Source organism: Perissodus microlepis, chromosome 8 (assembly GCF_051167445.1).
Source record: "Perissodus microlepis isolate ML-2025 ecotype Zambia chromosome 8, ASM5116744v1, whole genome shotgun sequence".
NCBI classification, from domain to species: Eukaryota; Metazoa; Chordata; class Actinopteri; order Cichliformes; family Cichlidae; genus Perissodus; species Perissodus microlepis.
Genome location: NC_140468.1, coordinates 3,344,577 through 3,371,121, shown reverse-complemented (window position 1 = coordinate 3,371,121; position 26,545 = coordinate 3,344,577). Strand labels below are relative to the sequence as shown.

Genomic DNA, 26,545 nt, shown 5'->3' with positions numbered 1-26,545 from the left:
TCCAATATATTTCTGCTTTAACCTTTTGTTATGTTTTTTTTTTTTTTTTTTTTTTAAGAAGAACATGGTTTTGGTTAAAGACGTCTTTTGCAAAAAAAAAAAAAATAACAGTCTCTTATTTGTTCAGAAGTATATTTATGCTGCACACAAATATTTAAGATATGAAGCCACCTTTAGTAGAGCCTTTAAGGACACTTAGAAGCAGACTGAATTTAGTCCGAGATTAAAGAGCTGCAGTTAGTCTAAAAACATTCTTGCCTACAATATAAACACCAGGCCTGAATTATTTCTAGAAATATTGATCAATCATGAAATGTGAAGACTAACAAAACATATTTACAGATTCAAAGTCCTCACAGTCATACACCTGACACATCAGTGATACTAAGTTCTGATGTCTGCACCTTTGCTCCACAGAAAATGTCCTGTTGTATGGAGGTTAAACTATAAATGGAACATAAATAAGAGACTGCAGGTTTTTGATGTAAACATTCATAATCTATCGTGTCATACAGGGGCACACTTAAACAATTAAAGGCAGTATAATCTCAGTAGAACAAGTACATGAGTTCATACTTATGAAATTCTTATATTTGTATTACACGCCTTATAACATATTAAAGGCACACTGACAGTTTGCAGTCAGGCATCCATTATGTTAGAGTCTCTTTGAGCTTTTAATTAAGTAAAAGCATATCACAAACTTTGGCTTGCACTGAGGCTGAACTACAAAATAACCCTGTTGTGTACCCACTGTAAACCGTCCGGGTGCTGCTCTGTACTGTTGCCGTTGAGTTCCGTCTTTTACAGCGTTTAAAAAAAAGGAAAAATAAAGTGAAAAACTGTTTTTGGTATTTGTGAACATATTCCGCTTTACAGAAGCTTTTTATGTGAATCTTCTTCTTTACTAAGCCCTAACGTCCGCCTTTTTACCAGTAGAAACACTCCACATTAAATCTGTGATGATCCTTACCATCTGTCTGCTTTACATGCAGCTGCTGATGGACTCCCAGCGGTTCACTGTCCGGGTTGTCTTTAAAACGAACACTTTCAGTGCCGTGCTGCTGACAATATTCCTCTTCGTTCATAGTGCCCGCATTTGTTCTGTTCTTTAAAATAAACTGGAGGCTCATTTGAGATGAACCAGGCCTGCGCAGGACCGATCACCTCCGCTCACAGTTAAAGAAGCGCTGGCTTCATTTTCTGTCCTGCTTCTACATAAGGGGATGTATTATATAAGAGCGTGATGCAGATTCCAACAGGGAATCCACTCTCCTGAATCCTTTTGTTAAAAGATTTGTTGCCGTCTCCGCTGGTTTTTGAGCAGGCATCGGCACGGACACCTTTAGTCTCCGTCACCATAGTAACTACAGGCCTTGCAGCAGCAGCAGTAAACAGTTACACCACATAAACGTACATGTCAAAGGCAAATATTAAAAGATAAATATATGTTTTAAATATATCATATTACTAGAAAATAAGTATTGTAAAAAACATAATATTATATATTAAATAAATAATAAAGAAACAAAATAAATTATAATATTATAAATACTGTAAAATAACAGTTAAATTCATTTTTTATTGTGTTTTTTTAGTTGTGTTCATTTTTAAGTAAAAAAGACCACAAATGTTAAATGTTTAGCTATGAACAAATTACATATTTACAATCATGTTGTTTGCAGCATTTGTGAAATTTTTCAGTTTTTATAGACACATTCAAAATTTTAGCGGTAGTCACTCAATACAAAAATGTTATTCCTGGTAGAACTTTGAATTAACAGGATTAAAAGGAAGTCGCTTGATTGCATTTGTGAACGTCTTCAGGGACGGACAGATCGTTTTATTTTTAGCAATGATACAGCTATTAAAGCTTCGGGGTTTTAATTAAGAGTTTAAAATAATATATTAAAATAGGCCCTATCCAGTCTATTTATTTCCCATTTATTCTTTCCAATCTTGCCATTTATTTTTATTAGTTCTAATTAGTAGCCCAACTAATGAGAATTTACTTACTTTTAACTCAACAGCTGAAACAATTTGGACATCTGTGATCCAAACAGTTCTTACTCTTTCCATTCATGTCTATAGAGCAAAACTAGTTTCCATCCCTTACAGTAAAATCAGGCCGATGTGATATTTCTGTCACTAATTTTAATTTGTGTGCTGTATCAGTCTCCATTATTTCCATAAACATTATCCACTGATTAACACTGATCAAAATGTGACTTCGTTTTTTTATTAATCCGACTAATCAGTTCTTTTCTCCATATATGTTTTATTGGAAGCCACAACCTCCCCTGTAGTTCAGGCAGATGTCGCCCTCTGCTGGCCTGCTAAAAGAAAAGCATGTGTCTTGTACATTTTCTGAAAGTACTACTCATATCAATTCAAATGTATCCTACCATGAATAAGAGGGGTGTGGCTGTCCTCTGACGTTTTCCGTTTTTGAATTAATTTATCATCCCAAAACAGAGAAAGAAAAACAGTGTATATGCTGTTCTTTACATAAAATATCTCATTTGAAAATCTGAGAAACTCTTACTTCACTGTTTGCCTCTGTAAAGGTAACGGTCCTTATTTCTCCATTCACCATGTACACACACAGTGGCTGGAAACAACACCTTTTCTGTCACTTCCTTTTATTTCTGGTTTTATTTACCAAAAGATTTCACAACAGTACAAAATAGACACATCTATATTTATGATTTCTATCCTCATTGTTTTCAGAAAGGCATCTTCTGATATACAGCACATTGGTAGCTACAGATTGGTGGACTAAGAGGACGTCTATTTAACTTAGGAATTGTTCAAAATCAATATTTTACTGGGTAGGCCTTGCAAATTCCATGCATCTATTTTTTTGTCCCTTTACCCATGTCAGGGTCATGGGGGTAGCAGCCTTAGCAGTGATGCTCAGACCTCCTCCAGTTCATCTGGGGGACACCGAGGTGTTCCCAAGCCAGCTGAGAGAGTCCCTCAGCTGGCATCCTCCGGTGGGATGTGCCTGAAGCGCTCACCCAGCATCCCAGTCACATGGTGAACCACCTCAACTGGCTCCTCGCAGAAATTAGTTCCTTTTCTGGATAAATTTTTTTATCATTGTACTTATTTTCATTGAAAATAAATACTGCCATTCATGAGAAAAGAAGATAAATTGCTTTCATTTACACATCTTAATGGCTCCTCAGCAAAGATTTCCTCCACACAGTGAAACTAAATTTCCAAATTAATTTCAGTCAGATGTTATTTTTAATCAGTTGCATTCCACTCAAGCTTCAAATACAATGAAGCTCATAAAAGCAAGGTATGTGCTAGACTTTGACAATTAAATATCAAATATTGTACCTGAGCACATTTGACCACCACAGCCCAGCTTGGTTGACTAGCGCTGACTAAACACAAACCCAACCAACCCAAGGAGGGGCATACTCACTGAGAGCACATCCTGAGCACTCTGAAGTACTTTTCAGTGTAAAAACAGACACACAAAGACTTGTTTTTTCTTTCTTAATTCCTTATTTATTGCACGCAGGCAAGTAAAAAAACCTTATATATATATATATATATATATATATATATATATATATATAAAATAAATCAATGTAAGACAATTAATTGTTGCATTCAGTGTTTCTTCATATTTCAACAAATTCAACTGAGAAGGATTTTCATCCAAGTATTAAAAACAATACTTAGAATTATATTTATGTTAAGTTGTCCAGTTTTGGGCCTCTGAAAATAGGGCACCAAGTATAAAATGGTTATGATTCCTAAACGTTTTTTTGTAAAACCTCTTGAAAGAAAGGTGAAAGTCAACCTCCAATCGCATATCGATTGATTTAAAATCCACTGTGCTCGTGTACAAAGACATCTTCTACTATCCAAATATTTATGGACACAGCTGTACATGACTCCGAAAGGTACAAAGGGCTTTCATTTACTTTTGTAAAGCAAATCTCTGATTTATACATGTACTTTCTCATGAAAGCAACATTAACAGAAGCTTGATTCAAATTTACTGCCAAAACACTTTTTAAACAACACTCCATTAACTGCAGTTTCTGCAAAGCAACTTCTTAAAAACTGACTTGACAATTCAATACATTTGTAGGACTCATCAAAATCAGATTGAAGGCATTTAAAAAAATTAAAATATTTAAAAACTCTGTGTGCTCCTTACCAAGGCACTTGGGTAATGTATCTTTCACAATGAACCCTGAAATAATGCAGCGTCTATCACTTGTGAAGCATCATGTGAGCCTTAAATCGTGTCTTTCGATTGAAGGTTTTTCCACAAACATCACAGCCAAACGGTCTCTCTCCTGTGTGGATCGTAACGTGACTCTTCAGATACTCCTGCCGGTAGAACCGTTTTCCACAAAAATCGCACCCGAACGGTTTTTCTCCGGTGTGCCGTCTGGTGTGCTCATCAAAATGCTTCTTCTGGCTGAAGTTGCTGGCACAGAAGTTACACTGATAAGGTTTCTCTCCAGTGTGGATTCTGATGTGTGCCTTGAGATGAGTCTGTTGGCTAAATTGCTTTCCACAAAACTTACACCCAAACGGTTTTTCCCCTGTGTGAGTTCTCATGTGTGTCCTCAGAACACCCTGCTGTCTATACTTTTTACCGCAGACGTCGCAGCTGAATGGTTTCTCCCCCGTGTGCACTCTCAGGTGACTCCGCAAGTTCCCCTGCTGTGCAAACTTCTCACCACAGACGTCACAACCAAAGGGCCTTTCTCCCGTGTGGGTCCTCATGTGTGTTTTAACGTGCATTTTGCGACTGAACTTTTTACCACAAATATCACAGCTGAACGGCTTCTTTTGTGGGTAGAGTCTTATGTAAGGCTGCTGCGTAAACCTTTCAGTGTTAACACTGTTAGGAAAGTGAGGCACATGCGTCTCCTTCTGATCTCCATCGCTGGTTTTTGTTTCAGGTCCAGGAGAGGATAAAGGTTCCTGCCAATCATCATCGCCGTCACTGATGTCAGTTTCAGAAGAATCAGAAGCGTTTCCATTTGCTTTCAGCTCTGCACAAATCTTTAGATTTGGGTTTCCAGCTGGTTCTGCTCCTGGATAGTCCTCTCCATCAGTTTCTGCTTTTATCCGATTAGTCTCTCTGTTGTAGTCATGTTGGTTCTGGTGGAGATCTTTAGTCTGAGTTTTCTCATCATCATCATTTTCAGTCTTCACAGTGGCAACAGCGAATGAGAACCTGGTGTTATCAGCTTCCTCCGACCTGTTAAGCTGCTCTCCCCCCACACTGGTCAGGAGTTCTTCCTGTTCCTCCTTTATTTGGAGGATCTCCTGGTGCTGATGGTCCACACCGAAGCTCCAGTCAAAGGGAATTTCTTCTTTAATCACCAAAACCTTCTGGACATCAAGGGGCAATACTGAAACACACACAGACATGGACAGTTGTGTAATTAACTGAACTATTTTAACGGAAACTAACTTTTTGCTCCTCAATTTAAAAGGACATTCTTTTTTTTCCTCTGCTACTCCTTTATTTCCCAAAGGGTCTCCACAGTGGAGTTTGCAGTTTACCTGGGTTTGTTAAAAGTACTAAGAGCACACTAGTTGGTGCTCTAAGGTTTGTCTCCTTCCAGCCTCAAGATGGGGATCTTTCACATGACAGCCAAACCACTACATCATGAATCCATGGGTGCATGAGACACACATGGTGGAAATTAACCTATTAAGAAACACGCAGTTTTACAAATATTGGAATAAATATTAGAGGCAGTGGATGCTGCTTATAAACAAAAGTATAAATGTTTCAAAAATGTATTTCGGGAAAGTAAGAGAGAACATCATCATAAGCAAACTGATAACAGTATTGCAGTTTTCCTATTAAAAAGTAATAATTAGGCTGGAAGCATGTGGTTAGCTGTCGTGGTATGACTTACATTTCTACAGCTATTCGAGTAAATATTTAGAGCTAATCCTTCCATCAGCCAAGATGTTAAAATCAAATCAAAAACATTCTCAAACTTCAAACATAACACACAGCTACGTTTAGCTTTGGGCTAAAATATCACATCTGTAAAGGTAAATCATGGTTTGGGGTAAAGCTATTAATTATGTTTTGTTTTGTTCTCAGATTTAAAACGTCCACATAAATAGACATAGAATTTGGAGCTGCATGTAGAGATGTTGAAAAAAGGCAGCTTATGGGATACAGGGTTTGTCTCTGCAGTGGGATGTGGTTTGTGGCTCAGCTGCAGAGGAGGGATGGAGCAGTGGGTTCAGGGGACAGAGCCAGGGAAGGCTGGCTGGCACAGCTGTTATCCATCACACTAACCACGCCTGCCCCAGTTCAGCATTATTTTTTTTTTTAAGTAATTAAAGCACAAACGCGCCCAAACGCTGCCTTGAACTACACTTGTGTGCACCCTTTAAACAGTCCGGGTGCAACACCGAACCCTCCCACTGACTTCCGCTCTTTTAAATCCGTAAATGTCATTAATAACTATTAACAACAACTGTCATTACCAAAGTCGCTTGATTGCATTTGTGAACGTCTTCAGGTTAAGACATAAAAAGGAAGCTCCGTTCCTACGTGAACAGTTCATCGACCCCCTAAAACGAGCTACCAGCCGCTAAGCAGCCGTTTCCTGTCCGAGAAACTCTCCACGTTAAATCTGATTATTCTCACCAGCAGTTTGGTTTACACCTTCTTTGTCCTGTTGAAGGACTGCGTGGAATTTCATTTCCGGGTTTTTCTCAGAAAGAAGACTTTCGTGGTTCTGTTTTTGAAGATATTCCACTGTGTTCATGGTGCCCGCTGCGCATTTGATCCTTTTTTCCAAAAGAAACTTGGAACGAGCGACGCATGCGCAGATTATCTCGCAGTTCAGTCCGTGCAGTCACGCCTCTGTTCGTTAATTAATCCACTGGCTTCCCTTCATTGGCTTCCTGTTAAATCCAGAATTCAAAATCCTGCTCCTCACATACAAGCAATGTTCCCTCTAAGTCCCCTCTAGTTAGTGTGTAGTGTAGTCAATAGTTTTGTTGTGTGTGTCAGATCAATGAGGCGACTGCTGAATGTTACAGGTGTTACAGCAGTGATACATCTGCTGTTGTCAGGCCTGCAGGTATCAGGCTGTTGTTCTCCTTTATGTCATAGTGGACAGAAATAATTTTTTGGAGTGGCACAAATAATTTGTGTGGCATCAAATTTGATGCAGAACAGCTGATTGTTCTGTAAATAGTTTGAAATGTTTATTTAAAAAAACGCCTTGGCTGCATTTTTAGGTAAACAGCTGCAAAAAATGTTGTTGTTTGCATAAATCAGTTACTTTTTTGAAGAAGTAACTATATAATTAATTGCCCAACATTGGTCATTATTTACTGTATTTTGCAGACAGAGAGTTACAGACTCTCTCCCAGACCACAGACTCATAATACAGTCAGAGTTTTATATAAAAAAAAAAAAAAGAAAAAAAAAAGAAAGAAAGTTGTGTTTTCAAAATTGGAGTTCAAGTTATTTTTCCTTCCAATAGTGTTAACATGCTACACAGGTCATGAACAAGGTTTTTTTTTTTTTTAATTTTCATTGTAAGTGGGCTAAAGCAGTTAATTAAAATTAGTCTAACATAAATGTAAATGCTGTAATTTGATTATTTTAATAAACCATGTAACTTGGATGGATTCGATGCTGGCGTGACCACAGTGCACACGTCTGCTGTTGCTCACAGTGGTCCAAGGGACGCTCAGGGAGTTTGTGCGTTTGCTCAGACACATGAAAAATTAGAGGGAACATTGCATACAAGGTCTTAAATAATCAGGCCCCATCTTATCTTAATGACCTTGTAGTACCATATCACCCCATTAGAGGACTTCGCTCTCACACTGCAGGTTTACTGTGTTCCTAGAGTATTTAAAAGTAGAATGAGTGGCAGAGCCTTCAGTTTTCAAACTCAATCTCTTCCCATCTCAAACACAGAAAACATGCAAGTTTACACGAAGTCTTACAGACTCGTGACGCACATACACGCCATTTCTGTGTTTCAGAAATGTTCGGAGAGGTGTCAGTGGCTTAACTTCATCTGGACTCGACTATTTCAACAATCTTTCTTCAGGTGTGAGTCTGTCACTGTTCACTCAAAAAGCACAGTTATTATCTGGAACATGGAAGCAAGACCACATATCTCCTGTACTGGCTGCCAATCAGCTTCAGAAATTATTTTGCTGATTCTTTTAAGGGTTGCACAGTTTAGCACCTTCTTACCTGTCTGACCTTTTCACTAGATCACCAAGGTCTGCAGATGCTGTGCATTAAAATACTGTGACTTCTGACTATAACTAATTTAATGTATGTACATGTAAATCTTCTGTGTATTTTTGGTGTGTAAAGATTGTAAACAGTGGTGCGTAAAATGTACTTGATTGATATACATTAAAATGATACCACATTTTCCTTAATGATTAAATAAACCCATTTCAGCTACTCAGAATTATTGCTTCCTGTTGACTGAGGGTGAAGGATCATTGTTGAGTGTGTGAAACAAACTGCCTTTCTCATCAGGACAACATTGGACACTTTTAAAATCTTTCTAAATGTCTTTTACTCGTCTAACTGTGCACGGTTTGGTTAACGGGTGCTGTTTCTTTTAATGTGCTTGAAAGTAAACTTGACTTGGCAACAAAGGAAAACCAGCAGCTGAGGTCAGGACCCAAAACTCCATCTGCACCTGAATGTAGAAACACATCAGAGCACAACAACTGGACCATTATGGCCTGATAAGCTTTCACTCATGTGCCTTTAATGTCTCCCACTGCTGTTGGGTGTGTCAGAATTTAACACAAAGGCAAAATGAGTGAATCAACGACTCTCAACGATCCAATCAGAAGATTAACTGCCGCCCTGCACCAGCTGTAGAGCCTTTGAGATCTGAGTTGAAGGGCTTCAGAAACTCAAGTCCAGTTGCCTCTTTTCAGCACAGTGTAGACCCAAATTCTCAAAATTATTTAACAGATTAATTAAATGATGTTTTTAGAAGCTCTAATCAGCACATGTGACATCAGGCACCACAAGAGGTTGGCGGTTTTTAAGGTTGACCTGTCGATCAACAGACGATGGTGAGTTTTCATTCATTCTGTTGTCTAAAACAACTTCCTGCTCACATTAACACGTAGCTGAGGAAATGAAATATTGCTTTTGTGTAAATGATTTAATCACATTAGTACTTGGACTAGTTATAGTGGACAGGAAATATTTGCATTCAATGTAATGTCCAGTTACGTTCAACCCCCTGCAGATTTGGAAACTAGGACACTGATACAAATGGCTTCAACAGCATCTTTAGCAGATAACGAAGATCCTTTGTTCCAGTGATTACATTAACATTTAAGTGTTCACTTTCAGTTCACGGCTGTGGTGTGAAAGACGAGTGAAGGAAGTAACGACAGTTATGCTGGAGTAACTGTTATTGTTCCAGGAAGCTGGACCCTGCCCCTCTTATCAGATACCTGCAGGGCATCCCAGACGACTCAGAGCATTTCACACCTTGACCGAACAAACCCAAATGGGTGAATGGGTGGGTCAACAACTCTCTGAGGCATCAGGAGAGGTTAAAAACCTGAGAAGTCACCAGAAGTCAGTCTGAACCGCAGGACGAGAGGAAAGATGTCTTCAACCATGGGTAAGTCCTGGCTGCCTGCTTTTTAGCACTTAGATGTTCCCTAAACTTAAGTCATTCTTATTACAAATGTACAAAGTGATTCTTTTAATTCTATCACTACTTTCATCATCATCTATTCCAGACCTAACCTAATTTCTTCCAAAAAACTTACCAAGTTCAGAAATAACCTTAACATTTATATTTTTCTGAAGGCTTCTTTTTAAAACAAAGTAGAAACATTTTATTTTTAATAGTTGCTGAGATGAAGTGATGCAAAACCATCAGCATGCACGTGATCTTGTCCTGTATCTTGGTGTTTACCAAAGAAACATCATGCAGGCGGCTTTGCTAATGACAGAAACGTCCAGTTTGAAGCTCCAGTCAGTGTACGAAACGATAACTAACGGCGATAACTCATTTTCCTAATGAGTAAAGAAACTTTGATTGTGTTTCAGGGCCACACAGAAGAATTTAATTTTGTTTCTCATTGCATTGTTGCTCATACATTTGTGATGTTTGTACCTTTCAGATATTCAGCAGCTGTTACCAATCAAAGAAGAACCAGATGACTGGAGCCCTGATATGGAGCTGCAAGTCCCACAGCTCCTCAGCATAAAGAAGGAAGAGGAGGAGGAAGCTGACATCACTGATTTCCCGCTCGCTGCTGCTGCGGTGAAGAGTGAAAATGAAGAGAAAGTGCACTCACCGTTTCATCATGTTAAAAATGAATATAAGGACGAGGAGGAGACTCAGACCAGCAGCTCAGGTAAAAAAAAAATTAAATTGAACTATGAAACTGCACCAACATTTTTTTCTCTGTGAGGATTCAGGTTTTATATTTTGTCTGCTTCTGTTGTGGCTTTGTTAGTTTCACTTCAGTAATGTTATTACAATATGGAGGGTATTTTTAGGGCGATATTTAAGAACAAGTGATGAAATCCATTGGATACAGTCACCTCACTAATTTGATTTGTTTTATTTTAGTTCCTCTTCGTTTTAACTTAGTTGGCTGTGATTAGATTGGATGATGTAACTCTGTGAGATGGGCTTTAGGTTAGAGTCCATTCTGCAGGATACTGGAAACCAGTGTCCCCATACACCCAGCATTTTGGCTTTTTTAAAATATGCTCATCCATCTGTGTGTACCTTGCAGGTGTCCATCATCTGTTTGATATTAAAGAAGAGGTTTCCCATGAATGGAGCCCGATTGAAGACTCAGACTTCTTGCAGGAAGAAGAGCAGGAACACTGCATTGGCCAGGATGGACTGCAGGAGGATGACACACGTGCAACAGCTCCCAGAACCTTTCCGATGCCAATATTCAGTGTTGCGTCCCGCAATGCATTGCAACGCCTCAAATTTGAACAGAGAGAAAAAATCAAATTCTGCGTGAAAACCAAGATATCTGTGAAGAAAACCTTCCAAATGCTTCAGGAAGTTTACGGCAGCAAAGCAATGAGCCGATCAAGATGCAAGGATTGGTATTTGCGTTTCAAAAATGGCAGAACATCCGTCGATGATGAAATGAGGTCAGGGCGACCCAGCACGAGCACAACTCCCAAGCATATCCGAGAAATCGATCGACTTGTGCGCCAGGATTTACGGATCTCTATGAGGGAGATTTCTGCCATTCTCAACGTGTCATTCGGAACGGTCCAGGCGATCCTGACGTCCACTTTGAACCTGCACCAAGTGGCTAACAAGTTTGTGCCCAGGCTACTGACTCCCGAGCTGAAGCAATATCGTTTACAAGCCTGCCAGGATCTCCGTCAACAGACGCGAGATGACCCAACGTTCATGTCCCGGATCATAACTGGCGATGAAAGCTGGGTGTACGGCTGCAAGCCTGGAAGAGGAAGGAAGGTGAATCCGACAAGGAGCAAGATCAAGGTCAAGCTCATCGTCTTCTTTGACATTCACGGGGTGGTGCATCGGGAATTTGTTCCCGACGGTCAGGCGGTTGATGCCCCGTTCTACCTCAGCGTTATGACGCGTCTCAGGAAGAAGATCGAGGCCAAACGACCTGAACTGTGGCAGAAAGGCGACTGGCTGCTCCATCACGACGACACACCCGCCCACGACGCACTGAAAGAGTGCCATTATTTCTGCTACACCGACACAAATCTCCTTCTTCACCCACAGCACTCACCAGATTTGGCCCCCTGCGACTTCTTCCTCTTCCCCAAAATCAACGCCAAGTTGAGGGGACATTTCTTTGACACGGTGGAAGAGCTCCAGCATGCGTCACTGATAGTACTGGATTCACTGGGAGAAGAGGACTTCCACGGAGCTTTCAGAGCGTGGCAGCAGCGCTGGGTGTGGTGTGCTGCTGTGCAAGGCAACCGCTTTGCAGCTGATGGTGGCCAGATTTGAATTGAATACATATTTTTGTATATTTGTTTCATTTTTTTTGTATTTCTATTCTTTTTTTTTCTTTTTTTTTTTTTTGCATTAGCATGCATTTTTACTGATGTTTGATCTTTTTTTTATTGTTTAAGTAGAGTGAAAATGGTAGGTGGTACATTGCCATTGTAAATATGTCAGCATGTGCATATTTACAATTGGATCACTTTATAAAATGTAAATAAAAACAGAACAACAACAAAAAAGAGAAGGATGGGTCTTATTGTCATGATCAGAGCGATCCAATATTAATTCTCCAGATCCTCTGAATCTTTTGATCATAGGTGGTGTTGATGTTTAGATTGGCAAAGTCTTCAGTTTTACATTGATAGTTATTCTGAAACTGTTCCACAACTTTTAGATGTTTCTTGTTGTTTTTTGCAGACTGGTGAAACTTTACTTGTGAAATGTTTTTTTTTTTATTCCAGTCATGTTGTTGACCTGTTGCTGTAATTAGTCATGAAAAAATTCCTCCAGCTGTTTATTTTTAGTCCCTCTTGCTCTTCCAGCCTCTTGTGTCCCTCTCGCAGCCTTTTTGAGATGTGCTGCTGCCATAAAAGCCAAACTGAGCGAATGTTTTTCATCTCAGGTCAAACATTTGATGTATTTTGTTCTTTTGTGAATAAAAATATGGATTTGTGAGATTCGGAAGTCACTGCATTCATTTATTTTACACAGCATAGTTTTAGTTTGTAGTTTGCTGGGCTCTGGGAACATAATAGAACATAATAGAGGGTAGATTTTGCAAGAAATTCATTAAATCATTCAAAACGTTTTGAATGACTGTCAGTAGGACTGAGTACTGCTCACACTCCTCTTCCACATAATGAGGAAAAAACTCTCAAACTCCCATATTTGAACAATCATATGCAGAGATTTTCTTCATGTGGTACCAAATCACAACAACTGTTGCCTCAAGGTCCTTTATATTGTGAGGTAAAGACCTTAAAACAATACAAAGGAAACCCCAACTATCATATGACCCCTATTAGCAAGCGCACATAGGGGTCAAGGAAAAACTCCCTTTTACAGGAAGAAACCTCCGGTAGCTCAGGCAATCAGCCAACTTTGACACAAATGAATCCCAGCATTTTATATCTGCAGTCTATATCTCCAGACAATCTGAACAAGGCTACAAGGGAAACAGCTCAGGGAAATAGGACACAGGTGAAGTCAATCAGGACAATAACAGAGGGGTAGCAAAAGTCAAAGCCACAAGAGACGACTATCAAAGCAAAAGAGGAAATAACCCAAAAGATAGCAAGAAAGCACAGAGGCAAGAACCTACCGCTGACCACGAAACACTGACGATGCAGGAAGAATAAAGAGAGGATAACTTACAAAACTGAGCGATCATCATGATTAAACACAAAGCAAAACTCAGTATTCCCAGAGATCCACAGCATACTGGAATTTAAATGGGAACAAATAAACATGAGCCTAAAAATACAATAAACAGAAAAGTGTAAACCTTGAACACTGGAGATGCAGGAAAACCGCAAAGAAGCTCAAATTCAAACATATAACCAAAAATGTCTAAACTCCAGAGCACAGTGAAACCCAGAGACCTGGTTTGCACCGACTAGCAGACATTTTTTCCCATCATTCTCCACTGCTGACTCAGTGTCTGTCCTCCACATGCCTAAGACAACATCCACACATCATTCTTTAATTTGGCATCCTCCTTATGTAATCTGTGACCCAGTTCCCTTCTGCTGACTCAGCTCGCAGCTGCCAGTGGGTTTGCTGCATACCTTGGCAGCGTCCATCCGCCATTTCTTTTCCTTCTCTTTGGGAACCAGACCTTTAAATCTCTCCTGGACTGGACCGGCAGCTTTGGTTAGCGTGGAGCACTTTCAGTGACCTTCATGGTTAGTGTCTTAGCCATTTATGACTCAGCTGCTGGAATCGCTGACGGGAAACATCGACTAATTTGATTTTGTCTTTTGGGAACATCTTGTGCAACATTTTCCTTCAACTATTGTTGTCAGTAATTTTGGGTGTGTGTTACAGTTGGAAAATGCACCGCTGGATCCCAAAGAAACCAAATCAACCACCAAACTGTACTGACTGTAATAGCTGCCACTGTATTCTTCACTTTCCCCTCATTTTTAGATCTGAAACTAGGTGTGTTACTGTCTCATGTCACCGACAGTCTGAAATTATTTATTCACATAGATCTCTGGTGGTGGCACCAGAATGAGAGATGTGATCAGAGGGATGCACACTAACACATCTGGAGCTGTGGGCCTGAAGCAGCTCACAGGCCTCGCTCGGTGTCTTGCACGCAGCCTTCTCAGGATTTCATGAGAACTTGTTTGCTTTACCAAATTCTCCAGAAATAAGAGAACCTGCACAACGTTTTAAAAGCTTTATTAAGCTGTATAAATACATTTACTTTGACTCACATCAGTACAGGTAAACATCACAGGTCAGCACAGCCGTTTTAATAGTTTACAGACATGTACAGTACTTAAAACATTACAGTGTCGTATTAAAATACAGTTACACGTTCGATTTAGTCTCCTTAACAGGAGCAAGTTTTAAAACAAACTGAGCCGAGCAGGTCAGGCCCGAAAACCCTTCACATCACATCAGTGTCGTTTAGAGCTGCGTCAGTTTAGTCGTTTCTAACGTAAACCATGTAATGTTCTCTGACATGTGAACATCTGCTGCTTTTCTGTTTTACTTGTTTGAGACAGCTGATTAGACAAACCGAGACTTTTGAAGATGACTTTGTTTTAGTGCCGTTCAAAGACCAAACCATTAACTGTTTAAATAACTGGTACAATGATGAGTTTCAGTGCATATACAGAGGAAAAAAGAAGAGCAGGGAGAGATAAGTGGGTTGCATTTCAGCTGAACACTTAATGTAAGTCAGCTCTGCTGCACATCAACACTTTTTTGAAAGAGTCTCGTCCTCTTCCTGTACACTTCTCATGTTGTTCAAAATGCAGTGCAGCCATTGTAGTCGCGCTGACGAGACAGTCACTTGTTTTTTTTTTACAGGAGATAACATTTCTACAGAATATGAACTTACAGCAACACTGCTGGTTTTACATGTTAACCTCATATTTCAGGCTTCTAGTTTTATTGCTCCGTCTTTGTTGGTGTTTCTGTCCCGGCCTGCTTCCATCCGACACTCGGGTCTGGTTTGAGGACGATGGAGAAGAGAATTAAGGCTTCCGGGGTTCAATGTTAGTCTTTTTAGTGCTTCTGGACTCAATGCATGGCTGGCGTCGGGGCGATCTGCTCTGCCGGTCCGGTATCTGCTGCTCCTCGTGCTGAGCTGCTCATGGCTCCGTGGTTAAGGGTGACCAGCGGCAAAGCGCTCAGCAGGGCCTTCTCCAGCTTCTGCTCCAAAGCATCCAAGCGGCGGTCCATGTGCTCCTTCAGCCTCTTCTCCATCTCCTCCAGACGGCGCTCCATAGCTGAGTCCAACTCCCTGAAGGGACATAAAAGAAACAGTAACACTTTTTGAGAAAGTTGGACTTAATAAAATTCACAAACCAATATCTCTGGGGTGATTGAATTGATAAACACTTTTGCAAGAATATCAGATTACTCAATTAACTGGTCAAAATCTACATCCTCCCGATTAATTGCTCCTTCTATAATTCTTCTTCTACACCACTGCAATCGGGAAATATAAAATATTTAGGTATTAATGTTTCTCCCAAGCTTGCAGATCTAACTAAATTAAACCATATCCCACTTTTAAAGAAAGTAGAAGGCGATCTGACTAGATGGAAATGTTTACCCATATCACTCATGGGAAGGGTTGCCGCTATAAAAATGATGGAGTTACCAAAAATAAATTATTTATTCTCAATGATCCCAACTAAACCGCCACAAGATTGGTTCAGATCTCTAGATTCATGTATGTCCAAATTCCTTTGGAAAAATAAACCCCCACGTATCAGCTTAAAAACACTTCAAAAGACCAAGGATAAAGGAGGATTAGAACTACCTAACTTTCAGCACTACTTCTTAGCCAACAGGCTTCAGTTTATCTCAGGATGGCTAAAACACACCCTCTTAGATGAACCTTGGCTAGATGTAGAACAAGCACTTTGCAATAATCTAGAGATTTCAGATCTACCATTTATCAGCTCAAACATCCAACGACATGAATGCTTCAAAAGCATCAGCATCAGCTCTTCTCTGACAGCATGGTGGGAGTTTCTAAAATTGACGGAGTCTTCATTAATCCCATGCAAACGTACACCTATCTGGAACAACCCTGACATATTACAAAACAATAATACGATAAACTTTTCAGATTGGAGTGGTAAAGGAATCAAATACTTAGAACATATATTAGAAGGAACAGAATTTATTCCATTTGACAGACTAGTTACACAATATGGGATCAACAAGAAAAGATTTTTAGAATATCAAAAAATTAAATCCATAGTAAAAAAGAAATTTAAACCGGGTCAAGTTGAACTACAAACACCACCAAGTGTGGTTCAATTTCTTACTCTTAAAACCCCAAAATTACTTTCCAAAACATACAGAATGCTTTCTAAAACAGATGAATCAATATCACTTCCTATTGCAAAATGGGAAGCGGATTTATCAGTTAACTTAGACCAAAACTTCTGGTCTCAGATTTGCTTAAAAACCTTTCATTTAATTAGAAATCCCAGTCTTCAATTAATTCAATACAAAATACTACATAGAGTGCACTATACAGGTCATCGGGTGTTCAAGATGGGCTTTACGTCTACCAACAACTGCTCACACTGCCAAACCAATTCACCGGACAGTTATATCCACGCTCTTTGGTTCTGTCCACCAGTTCAGAAGTTTTGGCGCGAGATATGTGAAGACTTATCAAAGTGTCTGAAATGTAACATTCCAACTTCCCCTTTAGTGTGTTTGTTGGGCAGCTTAGATAATGTCACTACAGAGAAGAATATAGCCCATATGGTTTTCACTGCCCTATGCAAAGCCAAGAAAACAGTCCTCATGAACTGGAAAAATAAAAATAATCTTAATTCTAACCAATATAGAAATTATCTATTAGATTACATTAGTCTTGATATCAAGATATGTAGGCTGTTACATCTTGCAGGAGCTCTCCTCTCTTCAGGAACTCACTCTGCAGGAGGGGGAGATACAGGAGAGGTGGAGGAAGATCTCAGCCTGGGCGTCTATTGGGGTCACTTGCCCCTCCCTTCCTTCTCTCCCCATCTCCAGCTGCCTCCCTCTTCCCGCTCCACCACAATCACCCACACATGCAGATCCTTGGGGTAGAGGTGTGTCACCAGGGTGCAGGGGAGGCACCCTACTGCTGCGGAGTCGGTGCGGTCTGCTTCTCCCCACCCCAGGGAAAAGGGTAACACTACCTGGGTCTGGGTGCAGTTTCCCCCTCCAGGGGCAAGGGTACCTAGACCTGGGGTATAGAGTACGCTTGGGGAGTGTGATTGTGTGTACAGTGTCTCTTTGTGTCTGTCTCCACGTTGGGTGAGTGTTGAGTAATTGCATATGAGAGCATGAGTGTGGGAATGGATGTTTGTATCTGTGTGTGCCTGTATGTCTGTGTCTATATGTCAGGTTGGGTATCAGACGCCACCCCTCTAGGGACATCTCAGGCCCTCCATGGTATGGAGGCCTATCTCCCCCCACCACTTCCCCTGCCAGTGGCAGACGCCCTCAGACATCAGTGCATTGGTGGTTCTTTGTGTCCAGGGATGGGCGTCCGGGTACGCACCGGCTCACTCCTGGTGGCTGCTTGTCGGGGCCTGGAGCCTGGGGCTCGCTCGGGCCCCTTCGGGGATGGGGTGCCTTCGGCCTCTCGGCCTGGGGCTCGGTCACTCTGGCACAGCTGGCTGCCGGCGGAGCTCACGGGCATATCACTGCAACCCCCCCTGGCTTCTGCTCCGCGGCTGCTGAGTGACCCCTCATCTGGGGCTCTCCTCAGCTCTTTCTGGGATAGTGGCGCGGCTGCCCCTCTGTTGGTCTTCCTTGGTCCTCTGGATGTCTGGAGTCTTGATCTCCTCCATACCTGCTTCATGCCCTGGAGGACGGGGCTGTGGCCCCCCCACACCCTCTAGCAGATCATTACATGAAGGAACCTTTTAAATACAAGCGCGTCCATGCTCACAGGTGTACACACGGGTGCTCACACACACAAATTACACCCTTTTTGGCTCCTACCTCAAAGCACACTGTGCGCTGTCGATCTTACGTGCTGCACAATAATGTTTAATATTTAGTATTTACTGTTATATTCCCATAGATCATCGTGATGTTGTTTATTATGTTGCTCTTCTTTTTTCTTCTGCTTGTTTTCTCTTTGAAAACAAGCAGAAGAAATCCAGGTGATCCAGGTGATTGATATATGTATTTTTTTGTCTGCTTATTTCGTTGGTTTTTGTTTTTTGCCCTTAATTACCGTTCCTCTTCCCCGCTGTTTTTCTTTCCCTCTTTCTTTCTCCCCTTTCTTTTCCCCAGTCAAATTTGTCCCGTATTTAGCAAGTGAAAATAAAATAAAATAAACAATAAAAGGTGAATCAAATAGACCAAGTAAAAAAAAAACACAACAACATTTAATGTACACCAAAATCATATAAAAAGCACAAATATGCACACATGGCAATAAAAACACAACACTAACATTCTTATCCAGTGACGACGAGTAGAATCTGAAATAATTATACATTCATAACACATTTTTGAAGTAGTTCTAAAAAGTGTTTCTATATTGAATACAAAATCTGGTATTTAATATGGAAATGCGTAATAAAATAATACATTTTAATCATTTCCAAATGATAACATGTCCCACAGGACCCTGACTGCTGTTATGCATCAGTGGGTCCTGTGGTCACAGACACAGGTCCATTCCGCACATTATGACACATTACATAACATGATTGATGATTTTGGTTTTCACTGAGAATTGTTACATTTTCTTGTCAAGAAATTTCACATTGTATATAGGGGTGGGTTTCAAAAATCAATTTTCCGATTCAAATCAATTTTAGCCAGAATCTCAGGTTAAAGCTCACAAAACTATTTCAACAACCGCCAAACAGCTAAAAAAGTAAATGCGAGCAGGTAAACGGATTCTGCACAAAGATGGATCGTTCACTCGATGGCATGTACACAGACACACCATCGGGGCTGAAATTCAAGTGTCACTCGCCAACCAAAATTCACTGAACCAGCAGCAAAAGAAGATCAAAACTACGCTTCACGTTTGATAAACATAGTCATGAATTCCCTCTTACTTTTGCTGTTTTGCTTCCACCATGATAAAAATCACACTTCCTGCACAGCTCTTTCTCTCTCAGTGTACTTCAAGAACAGCTTCCCATCTAAAATCTTTGTTTTCTGCATTATTTGCTTGCTTATTAAGCACCAGTCTACTGTTGTGTACAATGCTGCCAGGTGGTAGGGTTTTTTTTTTTAAGGACCTCCGACATGACAGTCTAATTTCTGCTGTTCAGTACTGAAGACATTAAAACTTTTGCCAAATTGCAAAACGCTGTGTCTCTAATTAAGCCTCTGTAACTTTGCTCTGCTTCAGTTCAGCAGCATCAGGTAATGTAGTTGTTGTTGATTCGTGGTTTTCTTCCGTTTTTGATCCACTGCAGAATATTTTTAAGGTTATCTGCTATAAAAAGCCAGGCCAGGAAAATCTCCTTTGTGTTTTTCTGTGTTTCATCGTCAGTTACTTTGACACAAAGGCATCTGCTCTGAGGCTTACACCTCTGATGAAGTCTCACAAGCGTCAGTACTGATAAATGATCAGAATTATAATATTTCTGACTGTCTGACTCAAAATTGAAGTGAATCGAATCGAGGATTGTAGAAATCATCGATACCCAGCTCCAATTGTATATATGTGACTTAAGATTTAAGCAGTGTATTAACTTACCTGTTCACAAGAATATTGATTTTATACCATTCCCCTGAAGTCTCTGATTTAAGCAGGCAGGTAGTGCTCAATTGGTTGATTTTATATGAAAGAAGGATGAGATAACATGTCAAACACCACTTTTTCACCTAAGCCTGGGCTAACGAAGAAGCTCAATGTTATGATATCAGTTACTTTTACATATCTACACCCCGTCACCTCCAAACGGGAGTTTTGGTTTTCTCGAGCCAGCTAACCAGCCCCTCATAAAGAACTCTCCTCGGTGTGAACTTTCATGTGTTTCTTGAGAAGTACACTTTGGTTAAATTTCCGTTCACACTTATTGCAACCAAATGGTTTCTCTCCAGTGTGGATTCTCATATGCGTTTTGACGTTACACTGATGTCTAAATTTTTTACCACAAACATCACAACCGAATGGTTTCTCTCCTGTGTGAATTATTCCATGTTTACTAAGCGACTTCTTTTCATTAAATGTTTTACCACAAATATCACAGTGGAACGGTCTCTCTCCTGAGTGGACTATCATATGCCTCTTAAGCCCACATTGAGCTCTGTAGGTTTTTCCACAAAGCTGACAGCCAAACGGTTTCTCTCCTGTGTGGCATTTCATGTGTTGCCTAAGATCGTCCTTTACATTAAATCTTTTATCACAAAGATCGCAATTAAATGATTTCTCTCCTTTGTGGCGTCTGGTGTGTCTTTTGAGACTGCACTGTTGTTTAAATCGTCTACCACAAATGTCACAACTAAAAGGATTCTCTCCTGTGTGAACTCTCATGTGTCTTTTAAGATTAAAGCGATGTCTGAATCTGTGTCCACAGTCATTGCAGACGTATCGTTTCTCTACTTTGCCTACGCTTGTCTTTGAATCTGCTTTCTGCTTCACCCTGGAGCATTTCTTATTAAGCAGATGGCTGGAAGGTGTTCTTCCTGAATGACTTGTCACGTGACTCTGAAGAGACCGCTTGGAGAGAAAGTCTTTATCGCACTCGGAGCAGCTGAAGGATGTTTTAGCAGGATTTGAATCCGACTCCTTCCGATTACTGTCTCTGTCTTTAGTTTTAGGTCGACAGTTGGACAAAGGTTCCTCCCATTCATCATCATCATCAGTAGCATCATCATCACTGTTGTTACCATCAACACTGACTTCTGCCTCAAAAGCAGCTGAAGCTTGTTTATCAGTATTAGGCTCTGAATCTCTGCGTGGATCTGAGTTTGTGGTCGTTTCTGGTGCTCCACCTGTTTCTGTTTTTATGTGATTAGCTGAGCTGCTGATTGGAGGCTCATCCTCTTCCTCTTTTTTAACTTCAACTTTAACCTCTTTTTTAAAACTTTGGCTTTGATGCAGCTCTGACAACTGAGGTTTCAAATCATCACCATCTTCACTCTTCACAGGAACGCCAGTGATGAGGAGCCCATTAGGTGGCTTTTCCTCCTGAGTGCTCCAGGTTTCCTCCTGCTCTTCCTTTATGTGGAGGTTTGGATATTGCTGCTCCAGAGTTTGGATCCATTCAGGTGAAACTTCTTCTTTTTTAATAACCAACAGCTGTGGGATATCTGCAGGAAACAATGAAAAATGTAGGTAAATTGTGTGGTGTTTATATGAATTCTACATCAGCACAGAGCTGTCCCATTATCTAAAAAGAAAAAAGACAAAATAAGAAATATTAACATATTTTAAAATATGGAGAAAAGAGCCTTGTAATGCATTTACGGTGGTCCTACAGAAAAACGTGTTTATAGGCCTGATGTCACAGTTGTTGAAGGAAATACAGAAGTAGCACAGCATCTCTTTAATGATCAGTCCAGAATGCTCAGAATGAAAAACAATAAAATATGATTCATTAAAGTCAGGTGAGGCGTGCCCGACATGTTCTCTCAGGTGGAGACCCTGGAGTAGGCCCAGGACACGTTGGAGAGATTACATCTCTCGGCTCGCTTTGGAATGTCTTGGCGTTCCCAAGAATACAGGGAGTGCAGAATTATTAGGCAAGTTGTATTTTTGAGGAATAATGTTATTATTGAACAACAACCATGTTCTCAATGAACCCAAAAAACTCATTAATATCAAAGCTGAATGTTTTTGGAAGTAGTTTTTAGTTTTAGCTATTTTAGGGGGATATCTGTGTGTGCAGGTGACTATTACTGTGCATAATTATTAGGCAACTTAACAAAAAACAAATATATACCCATTTCAATTATTTATTTTTACCAGTGAAACCAATATAACATCTCCACATTCACAAATATACATTCCTGACATTCAAAAACAAAACAAAAACAAATCAGCGACCAATATAGCCACCTTTCTTTGCAAGGACACTCAAAAGCCTGCCATCCATGGATTCTGTCAGTGTTTTGATCTGTTCACCATCAACATTGCGTGCAGCAGCAACCACAGCCTCCCAGACACTGTTCAGAGAGGTGTACTGTTTTCCCTCCTTGTAAATCTCACATTTGATGATGGACCACAGGTTCTCAATGGGGTTCAGATCAGGTGAACAAGGTGGCCATGTCATTAGTTTTTCTTCTTTTATACCCTTTCTTGCCAGCCACGCTGTGGAGTACTTGGACGCGTGTGATGGAGCATTGGCCTGCATGAAAATCATGTTTTTCTTGAAGGATGCAGACTTCTTCCTGTACCACTGCTTGAAGAAGGTGTCTTCCAGAAACTGGCAGTAGGACTGGGAGTTGAGCTTGACTCCATCCTCAACCCGAAAAGGCCCCACAAGCTCATCTTTGATGATACCAGCCCAAACCAGTACTCCACCTCCACCTTGCTGGCGTCTGAGTCGGACTGGAGCTCTCTGCCCTTTACCAATCCAGCCACGGGCCCATCCATCTGGCCCATCAAGACTCACTCTCATTTCATCAGTCCATAAAACCTTAGAAAAATCAGTCTTGAGATATTTCTTGGCCCAGTCTTGACGTTTCAGCTTGTGTGTCTTGTTCAGTGGTGGTCGTCTTTCAGCCTTTCTTACCTTGGCCATGTCTCTGAGTATTGCACACCTTGTGCTTTTGGGCACTCCAGTGATGTTGCAGCTCTGAAATATGGCCAAACTGGTGGCAAGTGGCATCTTGGCAGCTGCACGCTTGACTTTTCTCAGTTCATGGGCAGTTATTTTGCGCCTTGGTTTTTCCACACGCTTCTTGCGACCCTGTTGACTATTTTGAATGAAACGCTTGATTGTTCGATGATCACGCTTCAGAAGCTTTGCAATTTTGAGACTGCTGCATCCCTCTGCAAGATATCTCACTATCTTTGACTTTTCTGAGCCTGTCAAGTCCTTCTTTTGACCCATTTTGCCAAAGGAAAGGAAGTTGCCTAATAATTATGCACACCTGATATAGGGTGTTGATGTCATTAGACCACACCCCTTCTCATTACAGAGATGCACATCACCTAATATGCTTAATTAGTGTGAATGCTTGTAAAAGCATTCACAGTATTGTTCTTCTAATCTTTATTCTTCTATTTTATTATCTATTCCGTATGTTTTTTGTACTCTATCTCCTTCAAAACCGTTCAACTTAGAAAAACCATTAAAACACCATTAGATTCCTCTTCTTTTGGACATGACTGCTTCTACTTTTCTCATTTTTAACATTTATATTTTTAAAATTATTCAACTTTATTCAACAAAAATTTCCCATGTATTTCAATGGAGAGACCCTTCAAATTCTCCTTCAACTTACTCCTCTTTAAACTGTATCTACTTCCACATACATTGACGTAGAGCCACCATTCAAACATTAAAACGAAGACAAGACATTCAACTATTCAACTTGTATTTATCTTTTCAATATCTATTATACTTTTTCTTCAGTTCCAGTTTAAGTTTCATGATGTTTTTTCACCCGTTTCAGAGTTTATAATGGGTGTGTATGGGACGGAATGTTGGGGCTAGAGTGAGACAGCTCAACTGCTAGAGTGAGAGGAGCAAAAAAATGAATCTTAAAATCTTTTTTAAAAACTGCTGCTGTGTCCACAGCGTTTGGTCTACAGCCATCATTTTACCCTCAAAACGTAGCCATCGCTGTCCTCTTTCATCCAATGTGTGTATTTTTGTAATAGATGTTATGGTTCTTTCATAAATGTCACCAATGCACAGCCTCCTCCCTCCAACTCCTCCATAGACTCTAATGTTAAAATGGCTCAGAAGGTTCGTTTGAAAATGAGAAGAGCATGGTGTCTTTCCACTGTCACCACGTCCATATAATGAACTCCACAGGCATGAAAACTGAGAATTCAGTAGACTAGACATTGCTGTCGCTCACGGTGAAAGAATTTCGTCAATACGACTTGTACTTTTCATTTGGGAACGATTTGTTTCGGCCTGACTTTTCTGTTCATTTTAAGCAGCAAAAGTGAGGTGCATGTCTGTGTCCCTGTGTATGGAGCCATTGGGTGCAGTCACTATAGCAACCAGGCTCACACCTGCCTGCTTAACGAGCTCTGCCTGCCACTGTGCCAAGATTCATCTTAAACACTTCTCTTTCAACTGCTGCTGTGTCCACAGTGTTTGCTCTACAGCCATCATTTTACCCTCAAAACGTCGCCATCGTTGTTCTCTTTCCAACACAGTGTCTTTGAAAGCTCGGAAATGTATACTTTTTAAACTGTGTGGATCCAAGTGGAGGGATCACATTTGAGTCATTCAGTGATTCAAAGAATATGAACTTTTAATATTCATTCAGATGTTTTCTTTTTTGTTTTTCTTAGTCTAAATTACTTTTCTCATTTCTTAGATTTTTCTCATTTACATTTAAAACATTTTCAGCTATTTTCCAACTTCTTCTGTGTGGATGTCAGCTTTTAGCAGTTCAGCTTTTTTGTTTTCAGGTGCAAATTTCTGTATTTTTCATCTCATTCAACATTTTTAACTTAAAATTCAGCAATTAATTCATTTCAGTGCATACATTCAGATTCAAGCATTCACACTGCAGTTTCTTCAGAAAATGCACTTTCTAGTTGGTAGTAGGCTTTCGAGCCTATACAGCTTGGAGTAAGACAACATGCATGAAGAGGATGATGTGGACAAAATACTCATTTGCCTAATAATTCTGCACTCCCTGTAGATGTATGGATAGGTATCAGACTGGCACTCAATATCACCAAATTTCCAAAGAAAAGGTGTTTGTGTGGTCTCGGAAAGGCTGGATTCTTGCAGCCCTAACTTATTGTGATTGTGTAGTTCTTCCTGTTATGTTTCATGTAAATGGGTTAGTAAGGTTCTCGCTATGATAGAAATTCAAGCTAGGCTATCAAAGAGCGATATCGTTGTTGTACTTTCTATACTAAGTGTGTGAATTCCTGATTTGTTATATATGAAAAAACAATTCTCCCCTAAACTAATTGTGCAACTTTTGGCAAAAGCATCTTAGTCAGATTTGAGCCTGGACCACTGCAAAGGCTCCGTTTTGTTTTGCTTCTTTGAGCCATTCGGAGATGGACGTACAATACTGATGTGTTTTGGATCACTGCTCAAGTGCTCTTGAGCTTGAGTTTTATGCTAGATGTAAGGGAACTTGATTTAACAGGCAATAATCAGGCCTCAGTGTGGCCACTGAAATTGAACTCAGCTTTCCAAAAAATGTGATTAATCAGTTAATTCATGATTTTTTTACACTTTTCACACAGGGCCAGGTAGGTTTGGATATTTTTTTCCCTTGTTTTTGATGTGAAACGTGTAAATGTGACAAATATACAAAAAAATAAAATAAGGGGCAAATGCTTTTTCCATAGCATACACTATGACAATGTAATTTGAGTGCATTTTATTTTGTTTTCTAACACTGTACAGTTTGCAGAGACGCCATTTACCATATGTAGACTGGGGTGTACCTGAGAAGGAATCCAGTAGAATCTTTGTGTCACCTCTCAAAGAACTGAAGTAATGATTGTGGAAAATTATATCATGAAATATCACATTTTACAGTTACCATGGACTGACACGTGCTAAACTTGAACATTAATAAATTTTTAAAAATTTAATTAAATTAAAAATTACAGAAACATATTAAGGATTTTCTGAAATTACAGTTCAAAAATAATATAACAATGTGGTAATTTAAACTCATTAGACTGATTATTTGCTGGCTGTGCCTTTATTTTGTTTTTACAAAATAATTTTGTTTTTAATATATAGCAGTATTATATGGCAGTAACTGTGGATAAATGTGTGGACAACTTCAAATCCACTTCTCTTGCATATTTCCACAACCATATCCATAATCACATACTGTGTATGCTATCGTTGTATATAGTGTATTATCTTACTTATTTTATATTTGTTCGTATTTTATTTGTATTTTCCTTCTGCTATCTGTACCTGAGATGATGTAACACAAAGATTTCCCCACTGTGGGATCAATAAAGTCTTATCTCATCTTATCTTATCTTATCTTAATTTTGTGTGACCTTTTCTTCAGACAGCATTAAAATGTTTGATATTTTATTATGATGTGTAACATTATTAATTATAATGTATTATATGTGTCTAAACCTGTACTGGTCTAAAGTAAAGTTACTTTTGTAAATAATATAAAAATGACTGCTTTCATTGTGTTTCTGCATTAGCAGCACCGTAATGTCGACAATAGAGGAGCAAGAAAATTTG

At 39.9% G+C, this 26,545-nt stretch overlaps 1 protein-coding gene across 1 annotated transcript in view; it reads right to left on the bottom strand.

Moving 5' to 3' along the window:
- The window catches only part of LOC146381118 (uncharacterized), a 31,706-nt gene that overhangs the window by 4,732 nt on the left and 429 nt on the right, over positions 1-26,545 (bottom strand). The window contains exons 2-6 of the mRNA XM_084938577.1: positions 20,171-21,482; positions 15,291-15,477; positions 6,662-6,851; positions 4,242-5,396; positions 974-1,159 (exon numbers count right to left, since the gene is read on the bottom strand). Of these exons, the coding sequence (XP_084794703.1) occupies positions 974-1,159; positions 4,242-5,396; positions 6,662-6,851; positions 15,291-15,477; positions 20,171-21,482 (3,030 nt within the window). The remainder of the gene's footprint in view (positions 1-973; positions 1,160-4,241; positions 5,397-6,661; positions 6,852-15,290; positions 15,478-20,170; positions 21,483-26,545) is intronic.